This window comes from Prunus dulcis, chromosome 7 (genome assembly GCF_902201215.1).
Source record: "Prunus dulcis chromosome 7, ALMONDv2, whole genome shotgun sequence".
NCBI lineage: Eukaryota > Viridiplantae > Streptophyta > Magnoliopsida > Rosales > Rosaceae > Prunus > Prunus dulcis.
In genome coordinates this window covers 10,802,129-10,827,953 of record NC_047656.1, presented here as the reverse complement: position 1 = coordinate 10,827,953, position 25,825 = coordinate 10,802,129, and the positions used below count along the sequence as shown (strand labels likewise).

At 35.6% G+C, this 25,825-nt stretch overlaps 2 protein-coding genes across 4 annotated transcripts; one reads left to right on the top strand and one right to left on the bottom strand.

Moving 5' to 3' along the window:
• Positions 1 to 1,504, top strand: LOC117635047 (strigolactone esterase D14-like). The gene is made up of 2 exons (XM_034369372.1): positions 1 to 513; positions 885 to 1,504. The coding sequence occupies exons 1-2, from the start codon at positions 125 to 127 to the stop codon at positions 1,315 to 1,317; spliced, it is 822 nt and encodes a 273-aa protein (XP_034225263.1). The 5' UTR covers positions 1 to 124; the 3' UTR covers positions 1,318 to 1,504.
• Positions 1,505 to 1,709: 205 nt separating this feature from the next.
• On the bottom strand, positions 1,710 to 22,359 carry LOC117634168 (rRNA biogenesis protein RRP5). 3 transcript variants are annotated; one of them, XM_034368120.1, is made up of 40 exons: positions 22,029 to 22,359; positions 21,713 to 21,921; positions 21,286 to 21,426; positions 20,993 to 21,166; positions 20,072 to 20,171; positions 18,015 to 18,133; positions 17,772 to 17,894; positions 17,554 to 17,625; positions 16,304 to 16,396; positions 15,399 to 15,512; positions 15,170 to 15,292; positions 13,657 to 13,842; positions 13,387 to 13,461; positions 12,311 to 12,447; positions 11,782 to 11,916; positions 11,348 to 11,487; positions 11,203 to 11,268; positions 10,132 to 10,238; positions 9,910 to 9,990; positions 9,739 to 9,813; positions 9,540 to 9,641; positions 9,188 to 9,356; positions 8,942 to 9,087; positions 8,642 to 8,725; positions 8,455 to 8,555; positions 8,159 to 8,312; positions 7,886 to 7,960; positions 7,648 to 7,795; positions 6,361 to 7,012; positions 5,653 to 5,713; positions 5,391 to 5,536; positions 5,095 to 5,272; positions 4,686 to 4,784; positions 3,936 to 4,318; positions 3,653 to 3,829; positions 3,081 to 3,177; positions 2,848 to 3,003; positions 2,511 to 2,741; positions 2,333 to 2,416; positions 1,710 to 2,239 (listed from the first exon to the last, which is right to left on the bottom strand). In XM_034368120.1, exons 1-40 carry the CDS (start codon positions 22,195 to 22,197, stop codon positions 2,135 to 2,137), a joined length of 5,787 nt encoding a protein of 1,928 aa, XP_034224011.1. In that variant the 5' UTR covers positions 22,198 to 22,359; the 3' UTR covers positions 1,710 to 2,134. The 3 variants fall into 3 exon arrangements, with proteins under 3 accessions (XP_034224011.1, XP_034224013.1, XP_034224012.1); XM_034368121.1 differs by having other exon boundaries at positions 1,745 to 2,239; positions 8,942 to 9,084; XM_034368122.1 differs by lacking the exon at positions 11,782 to 11,916.
• Positions 22,360 to 25,825: the final 3,466 nt, after the last annotated feature.

Here is a 25,825-nt window from a genome sequence, read left to right as displayed (position 1 = left end):
TTCAATGCTCTCTCGCTCTCTCGAGCCACCTAGTGATATAGAAAAGACCTATTTATACAAACCACATCCATCCACGACACAACACAACCCAAATCCAAAAGTTGAGAAATCTAGTTTCTAATAAATGGAAGCCCTATGCAATGGGGGAGGCATTGTCCAAGCCCTAAACACTCATGTGTATGGAAATGGCAGCCAGACTTTGGTTCTGGCTCATGGGTTTGGTTCAGACCAAACAGTTTGGCACTTCCTCATTCCCTTTCTTGCATGCTATTTCAAGGTTGTGGTTTTCGACTTGGTTTTCTCACCAAATGTTGATCCAAAACTCTATGACCCCGAAAGGTACGGCTCAAATTTTGGTGCCTACGCAGAGGACTTGCTGTGCCTTCTTGATCATCTCAATGTCAATAAGACTGTATATCTGGGCCACTCCATGTCTGCCATGGTGGGATGCATCGCTTCTATTCAAAGACCACACCTGTTTCAGCACCTTATCCTGCTAGGTGGCTCTCCCAGGTCACGATGCATCTCTCTCTCTCTTCTCTCTCTCACTCTCACACGCGCACACACAAAATTTGGCATGGAACCCTGCTTGCCCTATCTCTGATAAGTAGCAAATCACAGTGGGAGCCAAGTACTTCTTTGGAGTAACTGACAATATGCAATATTTGCCATTGACTTTTGGACAGTCAATCCTGGTTTGGTATGCTGCTTTTCAAAAAAGTACTTTAGCATACTATATACTCTTTAAAAACTCATGTTTTACTATGATATAATCCACTTATATATTTTTTTTCTTTTAAATAATATGTGATTAGTAAATATGTTACATGTAGACAACATCAGAATTTGTCCTTCACTCAATTTTGTGTTGATTTTGTTTGTAGATACCTCAACAGAAGAAGATACAATGGAGGCTTTACCAGAACAGAACTCGATGCATTCTTCAACCAAATCAATCAGAATTTCTCAAATTGGGTTCTAAGTTTTGCTCCAATAGCAATAGGTGTAAAAGACACAAGTGCCATAGCCGAGTTCGAAAACAGTTTGGGAAGAATGACACCCAAGATTGCAGTGAGTGTTGCTAGAACTGTATTTCTAAGCGACCTCAGAAGAATTTTGCCACAAGTTGTGGTGCCAAGTAGCATAATCCAATCCAGGAAAGATTTTATTGTTCCAAAAACGGTTGCGTTTTACATGAAGAAAAGGCTTGGTGGTCCTGCCAGAGTTAAGATACTAAATACAGAAGGCCATTTTCCCCAGTTGACAGTTCACTCTTTGCTCTTAAAAGTTCTGAAAAGATTTCTTCACATCAAATAGACACATGGCGGTGTTCTTAACTAATCATTGGGAGCATATTCTACAGGAAATAAAATAAAAAATAAAAAATATCCTTGCAAGTCACGTTTATTGCAAATTATTGCTTCCCTAAAATGTTAATTTCAAGAATAATTTTCATTTTACTACGAAAATTTATCGCCTTTCAACCACTTAATAAGATTATATTATGGAGTTCAATTTATTTTTCTAATTAATTTATCGTTCTTAAATTAATATTTCAGAGTAGATTAATTATAAGGATGGAAGCTGGTCGCACTCCAAGTAGGTTGAAAAAGAGAGATATTGTTCAATTAGATTGTTTAAAAAGAAATTGGTATGATATCGCGAATTTTCATAATAGAGAGAATCTTACAATTCTCAAGGATACAAAATAGAGCAAAAAATCATTGCAATTTCACTAGAATATCTGTACTGAACTGAAGAATTCTATTAACTAACAATTCCCAAGAATACAAAAGAGAGCAAAACTCCACCCCCGGTGGAAAACCAATTTCACAGTTTCAGAGTAACAAATATAATAAGAACGGTGATCCTACGTAAATCTTACATCGTCGTCTGTTATTTCTGACAAGGATCAAGGGTACCTTCTCCATCTTTACAATGGTACCCTTCTACATCCTGCCATATAGCCTCCTCAAAAAGCTGAAACAGCATTGCAAGTGTGGTGGTGGAGATAGTGGTGTCATGATGGCGATAACTGACAATAACCTCGTTTCTCTTGTACAAGGTTGACAAATAATTTGGGTAGCAATCTGAATCAGGAAACTTCTCCTTCATGTGAGAGGAACAATTGATATCAAGCCACAGAATTCACATAATCCATTGCCTTCTGTTTCACATATTCGATCTTCCCTTCATCACCATGAGACTTCTCATACTGCAGATACTTATTGAATAAGAACTGCAAAACCATACATGAAGCACCAATATAAGCTATAACAGAGAATACAAAGGCAAATCATTCTCAGTTAAAGGGGAATATGATTGTACACACTTTCATCTTTTTTGCTGGGAGGCTCAAACTAGTTGCCCGCTCAAATAGTGCATGTATCAGATCACCATCTCCAAGTCGAATTTCCTGCCACAGTTGATACAAAAGAGTAGGTAACTACTGTCTTGAATTTGAGACAGGAAAAGAAATAATACTGAAATGCTGGTAAAAGGAGATTTACTTGATCAAGATAGACGCTCCACAAGTCTGTTCTCTTTGGATTATTCCGCAAAATATTTTCAAACATGGATCGCCCTCTCTCTGGATTTCCACATTTAAACTCAAGGATGGCTGTCTGTGAAATGAATTTGATATGTTTATGCTTGGGAAGGACTTTTTCAGCCTGACTGACAACATCCTGAATCCCATCCCGCTGTTGTGTCAAGAGCATCTGGACCCGCCTTAGCCAAACCTAAATTTCCATTAAATTTAGTGTTTATAAATTAACTGAGCGTTTGAACATCTACACAACGCACACACGCAATGTGAGAGCACAAATATAGGAGATATTAATATACCTTGCAAGACTTCTTGAACTTCTTGATCATTTTATCAAATAGCTCATCAGCCAACCTGTGTTGCTCAGTCCTTTCATACACTCCTAAGAGTGCTAGATGAACCTTTTTGGGATCATTATACTGCACTGCTCTTTGGAAGACTTTCATTACAGCCTCCTGAAAAATGAAAAACAGATTAAAGGACTTCATATCAACGTTAGAAAGACAAGGAGACCTTTTACTAGTTTTATTACCTCTGGAGGACTTCCATATTTGTTTTCCAAATTAAAATAGGCCACCCAAATATTGAGCTTCTCATTCTCTTCTCGGAAGTTTATTGTTCGCAAAGCCCTTGACAGAAAAAGAGAGCTACATTTAGTCGAAATTATGTAAATAAGGGTTATCCTAGTATAACATGCATGCACGCCGACACACACATAAGAGAACCGGAAAAAGCTATAAGCACCATAAATCAACCAGGACTTCTCGGTTCAGCATAAGTGCCTATGGTACTCCAAACAGAAACCTTATTCTTACAATAATTCAAATCACAACCTTCAAGTTCCTCAAAACTTTAGTCCAATTAAATCAATTGTTCCTCTTAAGCACAGCTCCTATGAAGGTCTTAACCCTCTTGTTCCATACCCTAAAACAAGTTTTGAAACCCTATACCTCACTACCAAACATATATTACAATGGAAATCTGTACAACATTTCTAGAGAGAGAGACTCAGGTCAAGTAGCATTATATGTTTAAACGATTATGCCAGCAGCACATCATTGTCATAGTAGCAAATTAGCAACAAGTATTTTTGCTACGGAGTACCTTTCGGCAATAGAGCGTGCCTTCTCAACATTAGCCGTAGAGAGAACAAATTCCATGTACTTTATCCAAACATAACTGCTATTTGGAGAACTTCTAACTAGTTTCTCATACTCCTCATCAGTTCTTGGTATATCCTTCTCCAACAGTCTTTCCTCGGCAGCCCTTATCTCACGCTCCCTGCAGAAAATTGTTTCCAAATTAAAAACAAAAGGGTAAGAGGGGAGTGAGTTGACAACCTTAGACAAAGAAACAAGAGCCAAAGACAAATGAGTACAAAACTAACCTTTCTTCCTTAGCTTTTTTCTTTGTAAGCTGCTTTTTCTTTTCATTGACAGTGTCCACATCAGGATGTTCTTGATCTTGACTAACAATATTATCACCGTTGAATTGCTCTAAGTCATCAAGAGTGACTTCAAGAGGAGGAACAGAAGCTCTTGATTCTGCTTGTGCAAGAAACTGAGGCTCTGCATTTTCATATTCAACATCCATGTTTTGGGTACAAAACGAACTGCTTCCAGGAAACATTGCAGACAAACTACCATCCGTTATGCCATTTTCTATAATGTCTTCATCAGGATCTTGTTCTGAGGACGTTTGAAGGTCATTATTTTCCATGATATATACATCCTTCATCCCAAGAGAAATTCGGTGCCTATCTTTGTCCACCTGATAAATAAAGTCGAATAATTAACATGACAATTGTCATGAATGCATAACACAGCCCTAAAATTACCACATTGAAATTATTGAAATGAAATATGATAACATGCATCTTTTTATGGGAGACAGTACCTTTTTATTTTATTTAAGGAAATGTGTAAACAGCACAAACAGAGTGAACCAGATATTCTCATCAAGTTCTGTGTTATGCAGTTAAACAGATCCCACAAATTGCAAAAAAAATGAAATGCCACAGTAATTGGGTTTTAGTGGCTAACTATTCATTTCCAACCTATTCTACTATTGAAACATCAAGAACCCCAAGAGGATGCAAGAGTGAGAAATGTGCTCCAACCATAACAGCCAATAATACCTTCAATACTTTTGCTGTCACCCTCTCTCCTGTTCTGTACTTGGTTTCAATATTCTCTACTTTATCTTCTGAAAGCTCTGACACATGGCATAGTCCAACCTAAGCACAAAAGCAAAATACTTGAAATCATTTCAGCGAAAACTGATTCATGAATTACTAAAGCATTCCCACGTGTATAACAAAACAGAAGCATTTCTTAGTTGAAGATCAGAGAACTTTTTAAACAAATAAAAATTGCCAGAGTGTATGTTTGTTGTCAAAGGAATATTAAATGCTTAACCAGGAAATGGAATTATATCCAAAATTGCAAATTTATCAAGGAAAAACTTTGGGCAAATGTTGTCAAACACACACACAAACATACATAGAAAGAAAACATTAATTTTGCTTGATATTACTCATCCTTTACCACGTTTGTATTGTCAATCGTGATGAATAAACCATATCGCTCCACCCGTTTTACCCTGCCAGAGATAATATCTCCAACATGCAAGCTATTATTACTTCCAGATTGTGTCGCACTGGTTGCACCCAATGACTTCAATGTCACTTCAACTCGCTTCGATAGCAGCTCTACAGATGACACCCTGAACTTAAGCTTCTTAGTAATAGTACAGCATTACATCAATTTTCTACCAAGTAGTAAAACTTTTTTAGCACAGCCTGCAAATTTTTTAAAAAAAGTAAAATAGAAAAAACTCTTACCTGCCAATTACAAGTTTTCCAACTGGGAATTCTTTTTCAAGATCTTGAACATATCCATCAGATAAATTGGAGACAAGAATTTTGGCATCAATCTTCCGGGAAAGAAAAATAAAACATCCTTTTGGAGTAATATTTTTCACATAACCCTATCAGATCCAGAAATAATCACGACCAACATAAGACACTGCATTATCCCAGAAAGTACATAGAATAAAAATAAAAAATCAAGTGAAGCTTTGGGAGAGATTAAATTCTACAACACCTGAACCATCATATTAGGATTAAGATCTTCGATCTTTTCCACGCGTTTGGTATGAGCATGCCTGAAGAGAAAAAATGTTTGTCTTTAGTAGCAAAACGAAGAAAACAAGAACCAAAGCAAGAAACAATTAGTGAAAACCAAAGAATAACAATTTAGATTGTAAGATTTTAGACAGCGACTATGCAAAAGTAAAAGCAAAATTTGTTCAGCATAACAAAAGGAAAAATGTTATTCACACCCCCAGTTTGTCATTCTACACTCTTTTTGTTCACGTTATAAAATAATAAAATATTGATTATGGAGTGCAGGATGACAAAGGGAAGTGTGAATATCAGCTGTCAATCAAAAACTAATAGAATAAGCCATCTTTTTAGTGACTCGTCATGAAATGACTGATACTTTATTCAAAGCAACAGAAGTCCAGCAGAATGCTAATATGTTTCAAACAACATCATCAGCGTACTAGTGTTTATATACACACGCACACCCTATACATAAGTGCATTACATCATTAACATGCGTGTATCCCACATCAAGAGAATGTATGCAAACAAATTCTAGACTGAAAGCATACGAAAAAGAAGTTTAAAAACAAATATTTTGGACAATTGCATGAATTATATATGCAACTTATTAACAAGAGAGCAACAAAAGATGTAATAAAAGTTCTGCTTTGAGGTTTTTGTGGTGATTAAGACCATGACTTACGTGCCATCATGGGATCCCTTGCAATCTGGACCAAGCATGCCAACTAAAGAAGAGCGTAATGACAAATCTATGTGATAAGTTCCCCTTACAGAGCGGATAAGTTCAAGGACCTTGCATTTGACAAATTGCCCTTCATGATATCCAGACAATGGGTTAGTAACCCATGAGTCAGAAAGTTCACTATAATGAACCCTGCCATACATATGGGGACCAATTTGCACGGTCAAACCACCAACACCCGGAAGTTTTTTTATTATTCTCCCACCTACAACACTTCCCTCGCGAATATGAGCAGTTACATTCTCATTCAAGATGTTATTGTGCGGATCTTCCATCTTTGAAACTTCATGATCAACAGTTTTGCCAGAGACGGGAAATAAAGGATGCAGAACTAGTCGCAATAGCTTTTTCTCCTTGTTAACACTTAATACATAACCAGATACAGCATTTCCCAGATGAAAGCGTTTCTGAAACTCTTGAAGTTCACTAGGCTCACAAGCAGTATCAAGAATAAAAAGCTGAGCCCTAACATTTCGAGATATGGTCAACCAGACCCATTCACCATCCACTTTATAAACATAACCAGTGACACATTGCCCTGTTGAGAAATCGAGATCTTCAGTCATAATCTTCTCCCCTATTTCGCAGGAACCTGAAAGGAAAATGCATATTCCACACCAAGTAAGACTTCATCAATGATCGAGGAACAAGTAGGTAAAATAAATTAAACAAAATTTCGCCGGAACACCATTAATAAAATAATTAAGAGAAGGCAACACAACTTAAATATCCAAATCAAATAATATCCATGAGAGAATGACTAATAAACTCAAACACAGCTAGAACGTCACATAATGAAGCTTTCCTGGGAATATGTGCAGCCGAAAATTGATGCTACAAAAATTGGATTAATTAGAATTACAAAAAGGTAAATGAGGAATCATAAAGAAAAAAGGTAAATGAGAAGTTTTTAAAAGAGAACCGCAAGGGAGAAGCTAAATGAATAGCAAATTATTTCTAGAATGGAGAAATATAATTGACTGTGTCATTCAAGTTGAGGAAATTTTTAAAAACAAAAGTTGCTATGGCTATGATGACCCAAGATTTTGTGGTCCAAGACATTACTATACATCTAAGATAGACATTTTATTTGCTTTGAGAAGAAGATAGACATTTATTAAGGAGGAGGCTTGGATTAGGATTAGAAAATTTAAGCAACCATCAGTCTGTGCTCTTACAATCAAATGAAACATACTAATTCAAGCAAAAAATTAGATAAAAATTTACCTGTTAGCATGGTAGGTTTCAAGGAAAGATCCCACTGATAGCTCTTTTTGTTGCTATTTGAATAATTAGTCTTAGCAACGATCCTTGCAGTCACTGTTTGCCCAATTCTGAAGTTATTAAATGGTTCTTCCAGAAGCTCATCATTTACCTGCGTGAATGGTGATTGCATAAAAATTTACTTTAAAAGGTACAAATTTAAACTTTCAAAGGTTCAAATCAAATTATTCATAAATATTACCTCTGTTATATGAACTCGCCCATGAAAGCCGATTCCAAATTTCAATCTTAGTTCAAGAGGCTTTATTTCAGTAATCTGGATTGTGGCAACACGTGATAAGTGCAATACATGAGTACTTAGCCAGTCCAAAAGATATGTATAAATTTGTATTCACAAATATTGTTCCAAACAAATCAAAAGCGGAAAAAAAAATAATAAAAAAATCAAAGGCCATATTAACTCAAACAGTTGATGACCAACGATAAGTTGTAAATAACCAGAAACAGAAATTACCTCAGCCTGAACCACAGATCCCACTTTATAGCTGGACTTCTTTTTTGCCCTTTTTGAACTGGATGTCTCAGCGGACTCACTTAGAGAGTTAAGTAGCATAAGCAACCTTCCTGCTGTTGTAGGGCTTGGAAGGGCCATGACCATGGCATTGACACTGCATTAAGATATATAATTTCATGTTGCTGGGCCATTTCTTTAAAACAACAAGAACACAACCTTGTTGCCATATGGAACAATAAACAGATTGAATATAGAGCAGAAAAATTATCTATCACCACGACCAACACCATGATCACCTTTGTCCATTCAAAAACTGTCTCTGAGGAAATTTTTGAGTGTTGTAGTCAGAGATTGATGCATATCCTATAGCATAGTTATACTTCGGGATTGAAAGAACCTGCAATGCACATTATAAAAATCAGATAAAAAGAGGCCGAGGACATGAATAAATCAATTATAACTTATATTAACATCAAAACTTGCCAGGTAATTCTCCTTCACAATCTCAACAATTGCATTTACTGTCTGATGTTCCTCCAGGCCATCTGAAGCTTCTCTTTTTCGTTTCTGAAATCAACATGTAATAAAGTAGAGCAATACAACAAAGCTACTGGTTAGGAAAAAATAAAAACACGAATACAGAAAGAGTGACACAAAATCTTCACTAGTGAGAAATAAATTATATTTTTCAAAAATAATTTCTGTCTGCCCTCATTACATATTCATTATGAAGTTCACACATCAAACTGAAAAAGGTAGAGATAGACAAGGAATGCAATTAACCTTCTTATGAGTTTGGCTGTTAGAACTTTCTTTTAATTTATTATTGAACTCTTGTTTCAGCGATAAATCAACAAGGTGCTCTGCATTGGCAATATCGAGGACAACTGCTTGAATGATGGAGCCTGTTTCTACATTGGTACCACCTACTACAGAGAGTATAGAGGGGAAAAACAAAGGAAATTTATTACAGTTGAAAGAAAATTAATAAATCAAATAATTAACCACACCTTGAGTGAAATAACTTACATTGATAGTGTGTGATGAAACCAAAGACATCATTATATTTCTCAAAGCCGACAACAACTCCAATGTCCTTTACCTCCTGTACTTTTCCCTCAACAACACTGCCAATTGTAAATCCTTCTGACCAATTTGACTTGGGTTCTTTTGAGTCCAACAATTGCAGCTTAGCAATCTGAATCAAAAGTAAGATTTGAAGATTTAGAACTATAAAATAAAATAAAATATCTAGCAAAATATCTTAATAGAGGCTCCAGCAATGTGAAATAACAATTATGTGATATGAAATAAGTATGAAACAACCTATAAAATAATTTAGGAAGATGATTCATATTAGAACGGTGCCAATAATGGTTACCTTTTCCTCCAAAATAAAGTATTCCTGAATAAAGGACGCATCTGTTGAAGTGCAAGACGACTGCTTCAACGACAGAGTTATTCGACTTGTTTCACTACTAACCTGGGGAGAAAATAAGTAGTTAAATAATAAGATTACTACTTACTAGGCTCTTAATAACTCTAAATTTTAAAGTATCAGTCCCAAACAGTTCACCAACATCGAGTATATTACTGCGAACAGATTGTCCAATGTAATAGGCTTCTGAAAGATCAGCTTTATGGTCATCCATTGCCTACAAAATGATGAAGAGGATACAAAACATCATTGGATTCAGATGTAACAGAAGTGGAGTGAAGAATAAGGGAAATTTTAAGGGGAAGAAATGAACCTTATGCCTGGGGGAGAAACCAGTCAAACGCCCAAGAAAGCGCACAAAGCACCCAGTTTCAATTAAGTTACAAATGTAGCCCTGGTTCAAATAAACAATAGATTAAGTCACGTACAAGTACTAAGCAATCACCTCACACAATAAACAAACAAAGAGAACTTGCCTAAAGTGTTCCAGAAAAGAAATAACAATCCATACACATTGAAAACTCCAGTTGCTTACATGTACTACTGAGTTAGGATGAATTTGACTAAGTTCTGAGGGAAGCTGCTGAGCTGAATTAATCAGAGAATATTTTGCAGAGAGGATCAGATTGTTCCCTTCAATGTCTACATCAATTCAAGAAAAACTTCCAAAATTAATATTGTTAATCTAATATATAGTATAAAGGATGATACTGAGTTCATCTGACTGTAAGAAATTGAAAACTGCAACAATAAATACGAATTGTGAGAGCCAAAGAGAAATATAAAATAAGAACTATTGAGCGAGCTAAGAAATAATAAATTAATATAATTGCAAATTAGACACTCCAGGAGAAAAAAAATATTAGTAATTGGAGGTTAAGAACTCTGGTTGTTGAACAAAAAATTAGAAATTCATTTTATTTTCTTTTCTCTTTTCTCTTTTGAGATTCTTTCCAAAATTTGCCCACGTAATATAAGTATAATCAAAACATAAATTAATCATTTATCTTATACAAAAATTAATTAATTAACTTACAACAGATAGTTTCATACAGGGAAGAAATGCATCGAATACTCAAATTTGACTTAAATGTCAAGGCTAAGAGCCTAGGATGAACATGGATATCACAAACTAAAGGCTTTGCAATATCCAACTTCTCTTGCTTGCATTCGATTCCTCAAAGTTTTGGTTATAGTTGAGGTAACTTTAAAAAATTTGCTCCGGATTTAGGAGTTGTTTATCATGATTTAACAACACAGGTCAACAAAACAGAGCTTATTCTTTTTCTAAAAGGGGTAGAGGAAAAAAGCAGAATAAAAACTTATGGAAGAAAATTCCAACTCTATGGAACTTTTTCCATAGATTCTTCTGTTCTAATTGTATATTTTCCTCTTAATCCGAGAATAGTGATCCACCCTTCTCTCTGTTCTCTTACTATTGTTTTATTTCTCAAAGTAAAGATAAAAGAACGCATTTCGAAATACTCTGTAATTGTCAGTTCAAAAAACATCAAACAAAAACGGATGAGAGAGAGAGAGAGAGAGAGAGAGAGAGAGAAGTAAATAAAAAAACCCAAAGTCAATATGGACGATAAATTTCCCATACCTAATACCAGCAACCGATCAAATTCATATCCAGGCTTCAAAACTGACTTCATCAAAGCAGCAAGCCCTGCATAGCAAGAGATACAATAAGAGAACACCATAAAAGAGAGGAAAAAATTCAATATCGAAGGCAAAGAAATATATACCGTGGTGATCTGCCAAGTGTTCAGTAAAAATTGTACCCATCGAGTAACCTTTTCCATTAACATAAACAGCATTGGGGGTTACTCGATCAACAACTCCTGAAACAAGGCAACCCAACTTGGCCATATCATCCTCAGAAACCCTGTCAGTAAAACGTTAATTAAATTAGTAGAAAAAACTATCATGCTTGTCTCCTTTTTCTTTGGTAATCAAAAATTCAAAATCTAAATAGATGTTCTGGTTTTAAAAATTTTAAAATGTAATCCACTGTACAAATCCAATCAAGCTACAGCCTACGGCTGACTGGAAATACTTTCAGCACCTTTCCAGATATAGATACATTAGAACATTTGTGTTCTCTCCAAAATCTACTAAAAAAAACACTGATAAATGCATTTTATTTTATTTTATTTAATCATGGCATAAGGAATCAAACCTTGGGGGCCTTATTATGAAGCTAAGCTTGATCCGCCTTGATGTAGGATTAGAATTAATAACTCTACATTTGACAACTTGCCCAACATGATACATGGAACTTGGATCGGATCCTGGTTCTAATCCGAGTTCAGATCTGGTTTCAAATTAAGAAAGTAATCAATAACAAAAGGTGAGTCTTATGAAAGAAAAAACAAAGAAACAAACATAACAAAAGAGAGAAGTCTCTTCAGCTTAAGAATGGAGAAGTCTCTTCAGCTTTAATGGATCAGACGAAGGAAAACAAACAAACATTTTGCACAAACATCCAAATACAAATGAAGTACCAAAAAAAGATATAGAGCAACTCTTTACTTTCCAAATATATAGTTAAGCAAACATATACAATTAAACATCTACGATAAAGAAATCACCAACCAAGCAGGAAAAAGAAAAGCCACACGCAACTTGCAAGTAAGTAAAATGCACTTTCTCATCATTCAAGTCCAAGAGACTATTTAAATTTGAAAGCTAAGTGATCAGGGCCTTGCCTTGGTGCAAATCCTTGGACCCCATTGTAAAAATGGATAAAGCATCCATGTTCTTCAATCTTTCTTATCCAGCCATGGGTTATTAATCCACCAGCTGCGTCAGCATATGAACTTACAATCCCAAGATTAGATTTCACCTATAAATCAACAATAAATCTTTGCTTCAGAAAATGAGCCAGGCTACTTTGAAACGTGAAAAAACATATCAGATCACAAAGATAGCCAATGAATAGTTGATATTCATGACTAAGAATGCATGAGGTCAAGATATGGTAATTAAAAATATATAAGAAAACGGATTTGCTCTTCCATGAGCTATGAGCCAAGCCAAACCACAAACCTTAGTAGGAGCACTAGATTTCCAAATCAACACAAAGGTAATTTCCCTACCCAACAATCTTCCCAAAAATCTCACTGTCCCCCATCCACTAACTGACAGCAGCCAGAAAAAACTCCTAACCATGAGAACTATATTTCCCTGGGTACTGCCTCGAACCCACTAACCTTGCATCCCAACCATTCTCCTGAAGCCCATATTTACTTCTAATCACAGCATGCAACAAAGATTTATCTTCCAAAGGAAAACCTCCACAACCACTTTCCTAAATGAGCCCTTGTTTCACTAGATCGCATTTCCAATTCCCAATCCACCCTTTTCCTTCGCATATGAGACCTCAACCAATCTTATTAAGTGGTCCTGGGTTATGTATTTTTACACATTAACAGTCAAAATTGAGGGCACATGAGCAAACCCTTACCAGATCTAACAGTTGAACTGATAGTAAAAAGGAAAAAAAGGATCCTACTTGCAAGTCTGTTTTTCTTCAACCTAAATCCATGGAGTTAGAGACAGAAAATAAACTCTGCTACCGTAGTATTTACATACAATACCATCATTTAATATGTTAAGAACAACATTGAGATTTTGAAATATACACAAGAAGTTAATGAGGGTAACTCCAGTAAATTCTCTGTAGGAGTGGTTTGTCAGGAAATCGACAAGATGCATCTAAGGAATACTAAGCAAGCCAATAAAGAATATAAGATAAATAAAAAAGTACAAATATATTACATACAAGTGTTTTCTTGTGTGTAACGGTTATTCTCTTGGACTTGCAACCAAGCACACGGAACAGAAGTTCAGCTCCAATCTACATAGTGACACGGAAATGGAATGAAAGGTTCCATATTAATTTTTCAAAAGATGAATTATCACCTCAATGTCATCGACTGACAAAATAAAATAAAATCCACACGAGGTTCCAGTGATCATATATTAGGTGTGTGTGTTTGTGGGTGAATATAAAAAATGAAAACGCACCCAAAAGAGTACAAATATGACATACCTTAAATTTTTTTCTAGGCTTTGCAATTTCAAATTCAGACATATGATTAAGAGGGCAAAGTGCCTTCACACCACCAGGAAATTGCACTATAGCACCAAAGCTGTCAACAGCTATGATTTTACCTTTCACCACCATCCCAGGCTTGACATCTGAGTGAGTGAACACTGTTCCTTCAAAAGCACTGGCCTGCTTCATAGAAAATTAAACATACTCATATATATTAATAAAAAACAAACTAGTAAATAACCAAGGGCAACATCTGAAAGTGAAATAATCAACATCATTTTAGAAAGCACAATAAACAACAACAATATACTTGGAAATCACCAATCAAAATCTCTGGTTATGAATAGACATTAACAATGCTGTGAGAGAGAGAGAGAGAGAGAGAGAGAGAGAGAGAGAGTAAATCTTGATTTTTCTAGATGTCGAAACATAAGCTTTACATATAGAATCAAGGTCTATGGTATGAAACACTACAAAAAGCGAGTTGTCAACATATTCAGTTACGAACAGATACCATTCAGTTGCTTCATAACAACATGCAAACAACTCTGAAACAACATATAACACAAAGAACCTTTACATAACACTAAAAGGCTCATCCAGTGAAAATATCGGGAACACGGTTGCAACCACCAATGACATTTACAACGTAACATATACAAAAAATAAAAATAAAAAATTGCTAGCATCTAAGCAATTATGTATTAACTGTTGTGTAAATGGAAGAACACAAATTCTACTTTCATGCGAAGCTGCAAACAAAATGAGGTAAACTAGATATTCAGTTCTTCAAGTATGACTCAAAGAAACTCAATAAATTCTAATTGGACCACTGCTTGGTAAATACAAATATACTGAAAAAAAAAATAAAAAAAATTACCAAGTGCAGTTGTTCTTTCTTGATTGGTCTACTTATATATGTCAAATTCAAAGTAATAAAAGTTGGCATATAAGAATCAAATTCTTCACTTGCTGACAATTATGTCGGCAAATCCCCCCTGGGACCATATGCTTTACAATAGACTCTAGAGATTGCTCATATTTGGTCTGTCAATGCAACAAGTCGTCCTTGGATCCTATGGTGGCCAGCTCATATTTGTATATTAAGTTTACCTAAGTTTAATTAAAAGGAAAATAATACTGTCCTTTAACGCAAATCCATCATTAGATGCCCATATAATTAAAGCATCCATCTTCAGATTGGGCTAATATGATCATATGCCTATATGAGTTCTAGTTTCAACATTTTAGCCCTAATATACCAACATTTGCGAAAAATGAGACATGTTACATGCCACTCAGACGCAAGATTTTTTTCAGCAGAAAAGCCTGAACATCGAAGTTCAAGTCAAAGTCGTTTGGTAAATGACCATTCCAAGACACAGTAAAACGGCTCATTTATGGAAAAGCTCTTTTGCAGCTCCCCATCTACTATACAGTATACAGCAAGGTGTAATATCAAATAAGTGTCCATCACCGGAAACAAGGTTAAATATAGAAGCATAACCTTCAAAATCCCTGTCGCAAGTCCTTCTAAGTGCCTAAAACCAAGAACTCTGACGCGAACATGACTACCTTGCTTGAACTTCTTTTCAAGCTTCCGAACTTCCTCTTCAGCCACATCACATATCTATAATTAACGCAATAAATAATAAATAAAACAGAAACATTATCCAAATGAAAAGGACTGTGTAAGCAAAAGAAGTCTCTGAATCAAAGCCACAAAATGAACATACACTAACGTATGCCGGAGTTGAAACTGGGGTAGATGGTATTTCAAGCAGAAGACCCAACCCTCTATCTACCCTGACTACTTTTGAGCCATCACATATGTCTCCAATTTTGACAGGCTGCACATTAAAGCAAACGATGTTAGGATCAAGCAAGTTATGCTACTTACCAACATTATTAACCAGTAGATTATTAAAACATGAGTTCAGCTTATTCACAAAGAGGCTCCATAAGCAGTTATAAGATTGCCACAAGAGAGAGAGAGAGAGAGAGAGAGAGAGAGAGAGGGGTCGAAGCGGGTAGAAGGAGAGTGTCCCACTTTTTAAAAAGCTTGCTAATTTAAATCTTAATATTCTCTCTATCACATGTACCAAACGAAAAAAACTATGAATATGTGAAAGGAAAAAGTTTCATGCAGTGTTGATAATTTTTTTTATTTTGTTAGGACTCCACAATGTTGGTAGTTACTCAGCAAAAGCTTCAATAGCATGGGATGACCAAAGATTTCCATGCTAGTTCATAGAAAAATAAGGCATGTTCTTTTTTAATAATCCTAACTTTGATAATAAACTCTGATTGATGTGGAAGAAACAAATCAATCCAAAAACAAGGTAACACATTAATGGAAAACCCTGCTCAGCATCTGCTTGCGACAAGACAAATAAAACCCAACATGTGCCCTCAGTCATCTGTTGGATATGGAATTATGGACCAGGAATGACTCGGTTACCCTATTTCTATGTGCCCAGAGTCAAATCCTGCTCACAAAAAGGTTATACAACTACAGACTACAGCTACAAGACAAGTAAAATTAAAAATTTATAAAGGAAAGACAAACTTCTGATTCCAAAATTTATCCCAGAGCATACAGTACATGACCTAAGAAACTTAAGAATATGAAATAACTTACTGAAGGAGGAGCCTTGTTGCGGACAAGATGTGGATTCAGTGTCAAACCAACAGCTCTAGTTGAAGGGTCAATAAACAATATTCGAGCATTAACCTAAACCAAAATAGCATAAAACAGATTTTAAAAAAAACCAATTAGAAACACGAAACTCAAAAATAACAAAGTTAACAAACAAGGACAACAGAGAACTCAATCAACCAAAATTAATTGGATAACAGACATAGTGCTTAAATAACTTAATAAAAGCATAAATAAAAAGTATTAGAAGATTAAGCATGCAAAACAACAAAAGCACAACGCTGCAAAAGAACCAATCAATAATTAAGATGTACAATCATAAGGGCATAGTCTTCAGATCTACATCCTTTTTTTTTCTAAGACTTCACATCCAAACTCTATGATGCCATAACTGAATGAATAATGCACTTTTTATTTTTCAATATTTTAAAATAAAATAAAATAATTAAACAAGAGTCATACTTTTTGTGAATTACAACCATAATTTATAAGCAAAAAGTTATATCACCAAAGTAGTTTTAAAAGATTTACAAGATAATTATACAAACGTGTACGATAAAAGCCAATCATGTTATATTTTCTCAAATTGAATGCTTTGATTTCTCATGTTAGGTACTGCACTTGAACCAACACCAACATGGCAACCGAACTTTACAAGGGAAAACTTAATCAGGGAGGACAATTTGGAGAGGATAATTTATACAAATATCATAACATAAAATGGAAAACATAATAAAAGAGGAAGACAGTCTACTAGATGGCTAACCCACTAATCTGACAAGATTATGATCTGGAGCTTGACAACAGAACCTTTTGCAATTTTTAATTTTCTACTATAGCAAAACCAGAGAAGAGCAATGCAGCAAACATGAAGGCCAGCTCAGACATAGCAGTTGATTCCAAAAAAGAAAAAAGCATACATGTTTGAAAGGAGAACCATGTGTAACAATCTTCCATCAAACATATCAAATTATCAAAATTCAAAGCAAACCCAAATCAAGCATCCATGCTAAGGACTTATCACAGACCATACATCACATGCAATGGAAATATATCATTTTTTGCTTTCCGATTTCTCCATAGTTATGCACCTTTAACTGGCTAAAAAGTACGACGACTCTCACATCAAGCATATAGCACCTATATGTTAAATTCATGTTTCCAATTGCCACTAAATCATCAACAGCACTAAGAACTATAGAGATAAATTGATTACAGATTTTAACACTTGCCTTCTTGTGTTGATTATAATCCTCCTTCCAGTTTAGGGTAGGGTAACTATTTTGCAGATGAAATATGTCAACCTGAAAAATTGAAGTGGATAAATATATATATATAAAGCACCACAAAACTTAAAATTTATACGCATAGCCTATCAAGCTGTCATCTTAGGCTTGTATGATTCTTGTAAGCAACTCATATAAGAAGGAATACAGAACTGACAACTTACAGTTCCAGTAAAGTAAGTAAGAAATGATAACATAACCCCATTTTCAAGGGTGGATAGCACACGAGCATTAACCAGCATGCCTGGAACAAGTAGATCAATTGAAATTCCCTTGAGATCCTTGGTCTGTATATCAGTTCAGAAAAAAAAAATTCTTAAATGAGAAGAGAAGCTGTGAAACTATGACAGTGAAACAAGCAGCATGGAACGCATATGAATTTCTGAAGAAAAGCACAAGGGGCATACCACACATTTTGATACAGTTTCTAGGTCTGAACTCAAATACACAACCTTGCGGACTTTATCAATACTTCTAACAGCGCCTTGAAGTAGTTGCCCAGTGTTCACTTGAATCTCCTTGCTATCTGAAAAGACAACAGAATTAACAGGAAATGAAAAGGAGAAAAAAGAGTTTATATATCAATTAGCGAAATGAGAAATTACAGCTACAGCGTATGGCTACTCGCAATTGATTGAAAAACAAATGAGAACGAAGAAATGGAATATAGTATAATAACGAGTACATAGAACAAACGACATAAAAACATCAATTGTGAATTTCAGATCTGAAACAAATTCATATTCTTGCAATCAAACAGTAAAATAGTTGGGAGAAAATAGTAATCCTCGTTCCAACAAGCAACAATAAAACATGCCCACAAACAAGCTACAAATGGGACTTCTTAATGATTCATCTTCTTTACCCAAGAAAAAGACATGCAAACATATCAGGCCACCTGTCCACTGGTTTTGTGCAGAAGGAAATTGCATCTATATGCTGAGTACTACCCATAATTTTTATTCAAGATCCTCTAAGCAACTGAAAAATTAGGAACACAGGTATAAGCATACTATTCAATTGAGCTCCACCAAACAGTCACTCAACCAATCTACTGTGACCTCATGTATTGTGAATTTCCATTAGCCATCATGTAACCTTCAAAAAATTTCACGATCTTATTATAAAGGTTAGTATGTTACATGTGAAAGTTGACTCCTTTTGCTCTCCAATGGTATAAAGGAAAGGATAGTAATGAAATAACTTTTTACCAGCATGAGAATATGGTATAAACGAAAAAACAAATCAAGCCTTGTCCCACCCATGTATGAAACCTCGTCCTCCATTCCACCTACTCCTGGGAAATTCTTTTTTTGAAAAACACTTACTCCTGGGAAAAATTTCCATTAATGCTGCAATACTTTTCCTAATTACCTCTGTCCATGTTATTTTTGTTTTCATCTTCCTCAAGCTCCACCTGCTATGTTTATCTAATCACTCTAACTATTCTATTTATCTTCTTTTTCATAATAAACAAATGTTTTTATTGAACAGAAATGAAATTACAACACAGGGTTCTCTCTCACTTAATCTCCAATGAGTGATACTTTAACCTTCTCACAGATCAATTGGAATACTATCCTTCACTGGTCCGTTGGTTAATAGTAAAAGAATGAGAAGAATAAGCAGAGTAGCTCTTGTGGCTTCAAGAGAGTGCTTCAACAATCCAACAAGAAAAATTGAAGGAAAAGAATGAGAAGAGTAGCTCTGGACTGAGGAACATGGAAGAGAAGGCGTGAAGATAAACGATGGGACGTAGAAGAACAAGGAGAAAGAGACGTGAGCGTAAAAACATATGAGGTTATTTTTGGAATTCTGAAATTTTCATTAAACTCTAGTGCCTCTCCAAACTGATTGCCACATAATCAGAAAATGAAAGCAGCTCTATACCAGCTTTCCCTTATATCTTTCTCTCACAGCAATTTTTAACAATAAGTGATTTTCTCATGGTTTACCAAATGGGTTGGGCTTCCCAAAAATTTTATAAAAGCACTGATCACCCCAAATAATCAATGCCAAACGAGCACAAACTGTTATCTAATTAATCAGCAGCAATAACCAGTGTCTTCTACAACACAATACTTATTTAGGTTACTCTCACTAGAACGAAATTCTAACTTTTAGTCAACCACATAATACTTTGAGAGAGTAATTAATCACACAATATATATGGAAACATGTTTGTATTTCGATAATTACAGTTCCTTAAATAAATTCATGTTTCTCAATCTTCATATCAAATATGGACAGCTCACGTGCACCGTGAGTAAGATGCATCTCAAAAAATTTGAATCATCCTATCTAATCTAACAGCTGTGAAATATGATCTCGTTTAAGAATCTAACTTAAGGACCTCATGAGAGAATATTGTTCGCACGTTTAGATTTATATTGGGCTAAAAAGAGGTAAAGGAGAAGGCACTTAAAAGTAACTGGTAAAACTAAACCTGTACAAGTCAACTTACCAGCTGGGCAATTTTTTGGCAAGAACCCCGTGAATGAAGATAAGCCAAAATGAAGAATGTAACCATGATCTTCAATGCTTTTAACATATGCAGTAAGGACCTGAAATAATAAACAATGGCAAAGCAAAATTTAGAAGGCCACCCCAAAATTGCAAAATGACCATAGCAGGCCAACAGCAAAGATCGGCCTAACCATAGAAAACTAGGAAATACTCTGGAACATTTGCACCTAAATTCCATGAATATTTATTGGGGAAAAGAACTGTATCACTCTTTCAGCTTGAAGAATTAAATAATAATAATAATAATCTTTTGAATTAGTGCCCCAACAAACAATCAGGTGAACCAGACATAAATAACAACATTAGGGATCATTATTTTCATTCATTATAAAGTGATAAACAGTGCAACTGTTGAGGTTCCCAGTTCAGAAAAAAGCTCGTAAAAGCCAGCTAATGCAGAATGTGGGTAGCAAGCGCAACACAGTATAAAAATAAAAATTAAATAACTAAAAGAAGCAGGTCCGTTTATCGGCCAAACAGACAGATTAGCATCTTTCAACTTTAAAAGCAGTGCATTCCAAAGGCAGAGACAAATTGTCCTAATTAAAAATAGACAAATGGGAAAAACACTATAGTCGATTGCTTGTCTGGGTTCATATGTTGTTGCTGCATTTTTACGATGGTATGTGGTTGCTCCACTATTGTAGGATACTTACCGTTGAAGATTGATAAATACCCAATAATGTCTCTCCTTCTACTAGAGATGTTGCATCAACTATTTTTTAATAATCTTATCAATTATAAAATTCATATTATGATACAGAAGCTTTCAAACTATTCATCAATCAATGAAAGGCAAAATTTGAAGAAAATGAAAGTGACCTATGTGATCAGATTATCTCTTTCTTAGTTCACATACCATGCCTTCTTGGACAGAATCCAAAGTGAAGCCCTTATGCAACAAAGATAGGCGCAAAGAAAGCCAGATCTTCCTTTTCCCTTTCTCTTTCTTATCCTCATCCAACTGCAACACAATGCAAGATACCAGCTGTCCAACATGGAATAGGCTAGCAAGGAGATTATCTGCTACAGCCTGGTAAAGATTAAAATGTAAAGATTGCTTACATGAAAATATATTAAACCTACTTCAATATAGAATGGGATATAGTGACAATAACTATGGGTTACAAGGACAGAAATGTTTATCATTACCTTCGTTTCATTATCCAAAATAGGATCCAAAGCTTCAGAAGCACGAACTAATCCACGCAATCCCCCTGGAAGGCTAATTACAAGGTCCTTCTCATTTACTTCAGCAACAACTCCCCAAACCTTCATTCCAGCAGATATGTTCTGACCAGACATACAGGTATAAGTACATCAACAATTTTTAACCCAAAAAAAAGGGGAAAATCCCACATGATGCATAGACTACAAAAAATCTACAATACTTTATATAATTTTTTACGGGTATTAAGTATTATAGGTGAACTACAAAAACTTCACTTGTCAGAGTGTAATAACGTCATTTATCTTAGCTGTCTTATACATACAAACATTTATATATGCACATAAGAAAATTTAAATTCTTTAAAAAGAAAGTTAGAAATCACAATGCTTTATGTTTTCAGATGGATACCTTCATAGTGATCTTGTTTGCATATTTAGGTAGTTTTCCAGTAATACCATCACCGAAAAGCGAACCTAAATCGTCCTCCGAAGAGAGACTCTTCTTCTGCATCCCTATCTTCTTTCTTTTCTTCATCTCCCGCTCCTCTGCCTCAAATTCTGCATCGACTTCAGCCCGAATTTCATCGCGCTCCTGTCTGTTCAAAGCACTTCCTCCGCCTTCAATTCAAAAAAATAAAAAATCAACAACTTAGACCCGGTTAATTGCCAATATAGTTCAATATAAAAACACATAATTGAGAAACAAAAACTACTGAAGTTCGAACCTCTGGGGAAATCAGGGACGTCGTCTTCCAGCTGCAAAGCGACGGCTTCGGACCGGGCGGTGTCGTTTCGGTCCTTGTTTGGTTTGAATGGCTTTTTGGAGGACTTGTTGAACTTTGGGGGGTCTCTGGCCTTCTTCTTGCCTTGGGGTTTCTGGGAAGACGCCGCCATTTTCACAAAACGATAGTGGTGGCTGTATGCAACGAGTGATATGTATATATATTGTGCGTGGGTAGCTTTCAGGGATTGGGGTTTTAGAGGTTTTAGAAGACAAGCTTTGAGAGACTGAGAAGGTAGAGTCTATAGAGCTGCAGACTGCAAGGGTTTAGGGCGAGTGTGTGAGGAGGATCAAGTCAAACGGCGTCGTAAGTTTATAGCAGGGCTTTTTTTTTTTTTTTTTTGGCCATAGTGAGTAGGGGTGGTTGGGGTACAAACCATGAACCAACCGACAATTGTCGATATATTACGGTCGGTATACCGCAATTGTCGGTATAGGAAACAACATAACATTACAAAACTTTCTATCAACAAAAAAAGAGTATGGCTGGGGTTTCTGGGAAGACGCCGCCATTTTCACAAAACGATAGTGGTGGCTGTATGCAACGAGTGATATGTATATATATATTGTGCGTGGGTAGATTTCAGGGATTGGGGTTTTAGAGGTTTTAGAAGACAAGCTTTGAGAGACTGAGAAGGTAGAGTCTATAGAGCTGCAGACTGCAAGGGTTTAGGGCGAGTGGGTAAGGAGGATCAAGTCAAACGGCGTCGTAAGTTTATAGCAGGGCTTCTTTTTTTTTTTCTTTTTTTTTGGCCATAGTGAGTAGGGGTGGTTGGGGTACAAACCATGAACCAACCGACAATTGTCGATATATTACGGTCGGTATACAGCAATTGTCGGTATAGGAAACAACATAACATTACAAAACTTTCTATTAACGAAAAAATAGTATGCTCATGTTGGGCCCCCCTCTATTCCCTCACGGTTTTGTTTCTGGGAACTCACGAGCAACTTCCCAGTAGATCACCCATCCTGGATTGTTTAACTTCGGAGTTCCCATGACTCCGAAGTCAATGAACTCCTAAAAGGTCTCGTGCCAGATAAAGGTGGGCATGTACATATAAGCACATCACCCCCTCTCTGTTGATCTATGTGGAATGTTACAATCCACCCCCCTTAAGGGCCCGATGTCCTCGTCCACACACTCGCACCACACGGCAGAGTGGCTCTGATACCAAATTGCCACATCCCGGGATCGGCTCTATCATAGCACGATATTATCCGCTTTGGGTCCCTCTCTCTGCCCTCACGGTTTTGTTTCTGTGAACTTACGAACAACTTCCCAGTGGGTCACCCATCATGGGATTGCTCTAGCCCCAACTCACTTAACTTCGGAGTTCTCATGACTCTGAAGCCAGTGAACTCCCAAAAGGCATCGTGCTAGATGGAGGTGGGCATGTACATATAAAGCACACAACCCCCTCTCCGTTGGTCGATGTGGGATGTTACAGAACTTCCATCATTGGCAATGATTCTTTAACTCATATACGGAGAGAATGAACTTTATTATTAAAAATAAACCAATACAATCCACAATCCCACTAATGCACAACTAATCAACTAAATAGTTTATTGTAAGATAGAGATTATCTCGGCTAACTCACTAATAATAACTTAAAAAAATTTCCAACACAACCGATGAGTTTGCAATACTAATTGAAACTCAAGTTCCTCCTATATAAAAGTTTAATTATTTACTAATTAAGTTATATTAATTCACTAAATATTCAAACGATATTTCTTCAAGACTGAGATTTAAAAAAAAAAAACAATAGGCGGAGAATACACTTCATTAGTAATACATTTAAAACCTAGGTGAGTCCCACAAAGAGTAAGAAGATGAGGGAGAGAGAGAGAGAGAGATATATATATATATATATATGTATATACATATATATATATATAATAAAAAGAAAAAAAAAAGAGAAAAGAGAAACATTCATCTAAATGATGAAGTCCTAGCCTCAGTTAGTTAATATAAAATAATTATAAATATTTATTTTAATAATTAATTAAATTGTGATTTGCGGTATACCGCATTATTTGGATATGTGGAACCGCAACCGCATATTGCAATCGGTTCTATAAACTGTATGTTGCGGTCAGTTTTCGTGATAGGTCAGTTTAGATGCGGTAAAATCTCGGTCGATATTTGCAGTTTTTCAATTTTTTGGTTTAAAATGCCAGTCTTAATAGTGAGCATCTCCAAGGGAAGAGGCAAAAGAGTAGGCAAACCTCATTTGCCTTGCCACATCAATATTTTTATGCTACAAAGGAAGAGGCAAATGGGTATGCAAAATATACCTACTCTCCCCAACAATGCAACATTGTCTACTTCAAAATGAAGAGGTATATCGGACCTTACTTGCTTTTTATAATAAAATATTATCTCCACTATCTCACCTACTTTTTATAAATATAATAGTAAATATAAAACATAAAAATAAATAATATAATAATAATTTGTGGACTTGCATTGCCTAGTCCCTTGAAGTGACCAACTTTTTTCATGAGGCAAATGGGTAGGCAACATACCACCTAGGTTGTTATAATATAATTTTGCCTATTTTCATTTGCATACACCCTTGGAAATGCTCTTAGAGATGGCAATTTTCCTGCAGATAAGGGTCTTTGGGGGCTTCAATCATAATGGGTTGGATATGAAGGATAAAAAAAGAGTATAAAGACAAGTTCGGAGAAATTTTCGGGTATGGTATTTGGGTCCGAACGCACCTTGTTTAGAATATATATAATTTATTTTTCATATAAATATATTATAAAGATGTGTGATGGTGGTGCTACCTCTATAATGATGATCAAGTCTTGGACATGGTTTTAACATGTAATAATTTTTTTAAATAGTCTAGATTTGTAGTTTAAAAAAAATTGAATTGATAGATATCTTGTGCTCGCTTTTTTTTCTTGTTCAACAAAGTAGTTTCTTTTTTTTTGTTTTGTTGTCGTAATTGGGTAGGTTGGGGAACTCATTCCCCAACAAAGGTAGGGATGGGGAATACCATATTTGAATATTGCGGGTATGAAGCCATGGATGGGGATGGAAATGGCATACCCACTCTCGATTTGATCCATTGTCATCCCTAGTAAGGCCTTTTTACTTATACTTTACGACCAAAATAAAATATACAACAATATTGTTTGGTGATGCACACTCAATGCACTAGAGAATTTTATTGGAGTAAATTACACGTATGATGTTACCAGTGGATTGTTAGTAAAATTCGTACAGTGTAATTCAAGCACAGTCGAAGGTTGATCCATCCAACCCTAATTCATTCTTCATTATATGGGTCAGAGTTTGAATATGGGTTTGGTTAGAGCATGTCTAATGGGATTGATCATTAGACATGATCTGGCCTAGGCTAGGTCCAGATTTGGCCTCAAATGAAAAAAAAAATCATTTGCAAATGCATGTGTTGGCCTAGTCCAGTTTAGCCTAAGGCAAGATAAGGGGCTAGTTTTTCTCACATGCTGGCCCGCCCAAGATAAGGGGCCCACTGTCAGTTTTTTTTAAAAAAAAAAAGACTCCAACAGCCATTGAAGAGCTACCATGTGGCGCTCTAAAATGCAACAACCCAATGACTAGTTGCTGAACCTTTTTTTTTTTTCCAGTTCCTAACTAGTTCAATATTTTTTTTTTCCTCAGAACTCTATAAAAACCGAACCATTTGTTCTTCGCCTTCTCACCTAAAAAAATCTCTCAATTACTCCAAACATTTCTAC

Coding starts and splice junctions, on each gene's coding strand:
- LOC117635047 (XM_034369372.1), top strand. CDS start 125: ATGGAAGCCCTATGCAATGGGGGAGGCATTGTCCAAGCCCTAAACACT. Junction 514..884: donor CTGCTAGGTGGCTCTCCCAG/GTCACGATGCAT, acceptor TTTTGTTTGTAG/ATACCTCAACAGAAGAAGAT.
- LOC117634168 (XM_034368120.1), bottom strand. CDS start 22,197: ATGGCGGCGTCTTCCCAGAAACCCCAAGGCAAGAAGAAGGCCAGAGAC. Junction 13,843..15,169: donor TTGCGACAGGGATTTTGAAG/GTTATGCTTCTA, acceptor TCTATGAAGCAG/GCCAGTGCTTTTGAAGGAAC. Junction 3,178..3,652: donor GCACGCTCTATTGCCGAAAG/GTACTCCGTAGC, acceptor TTTTCTGTCAAG/GGCTTTGCGAACAATAAACT.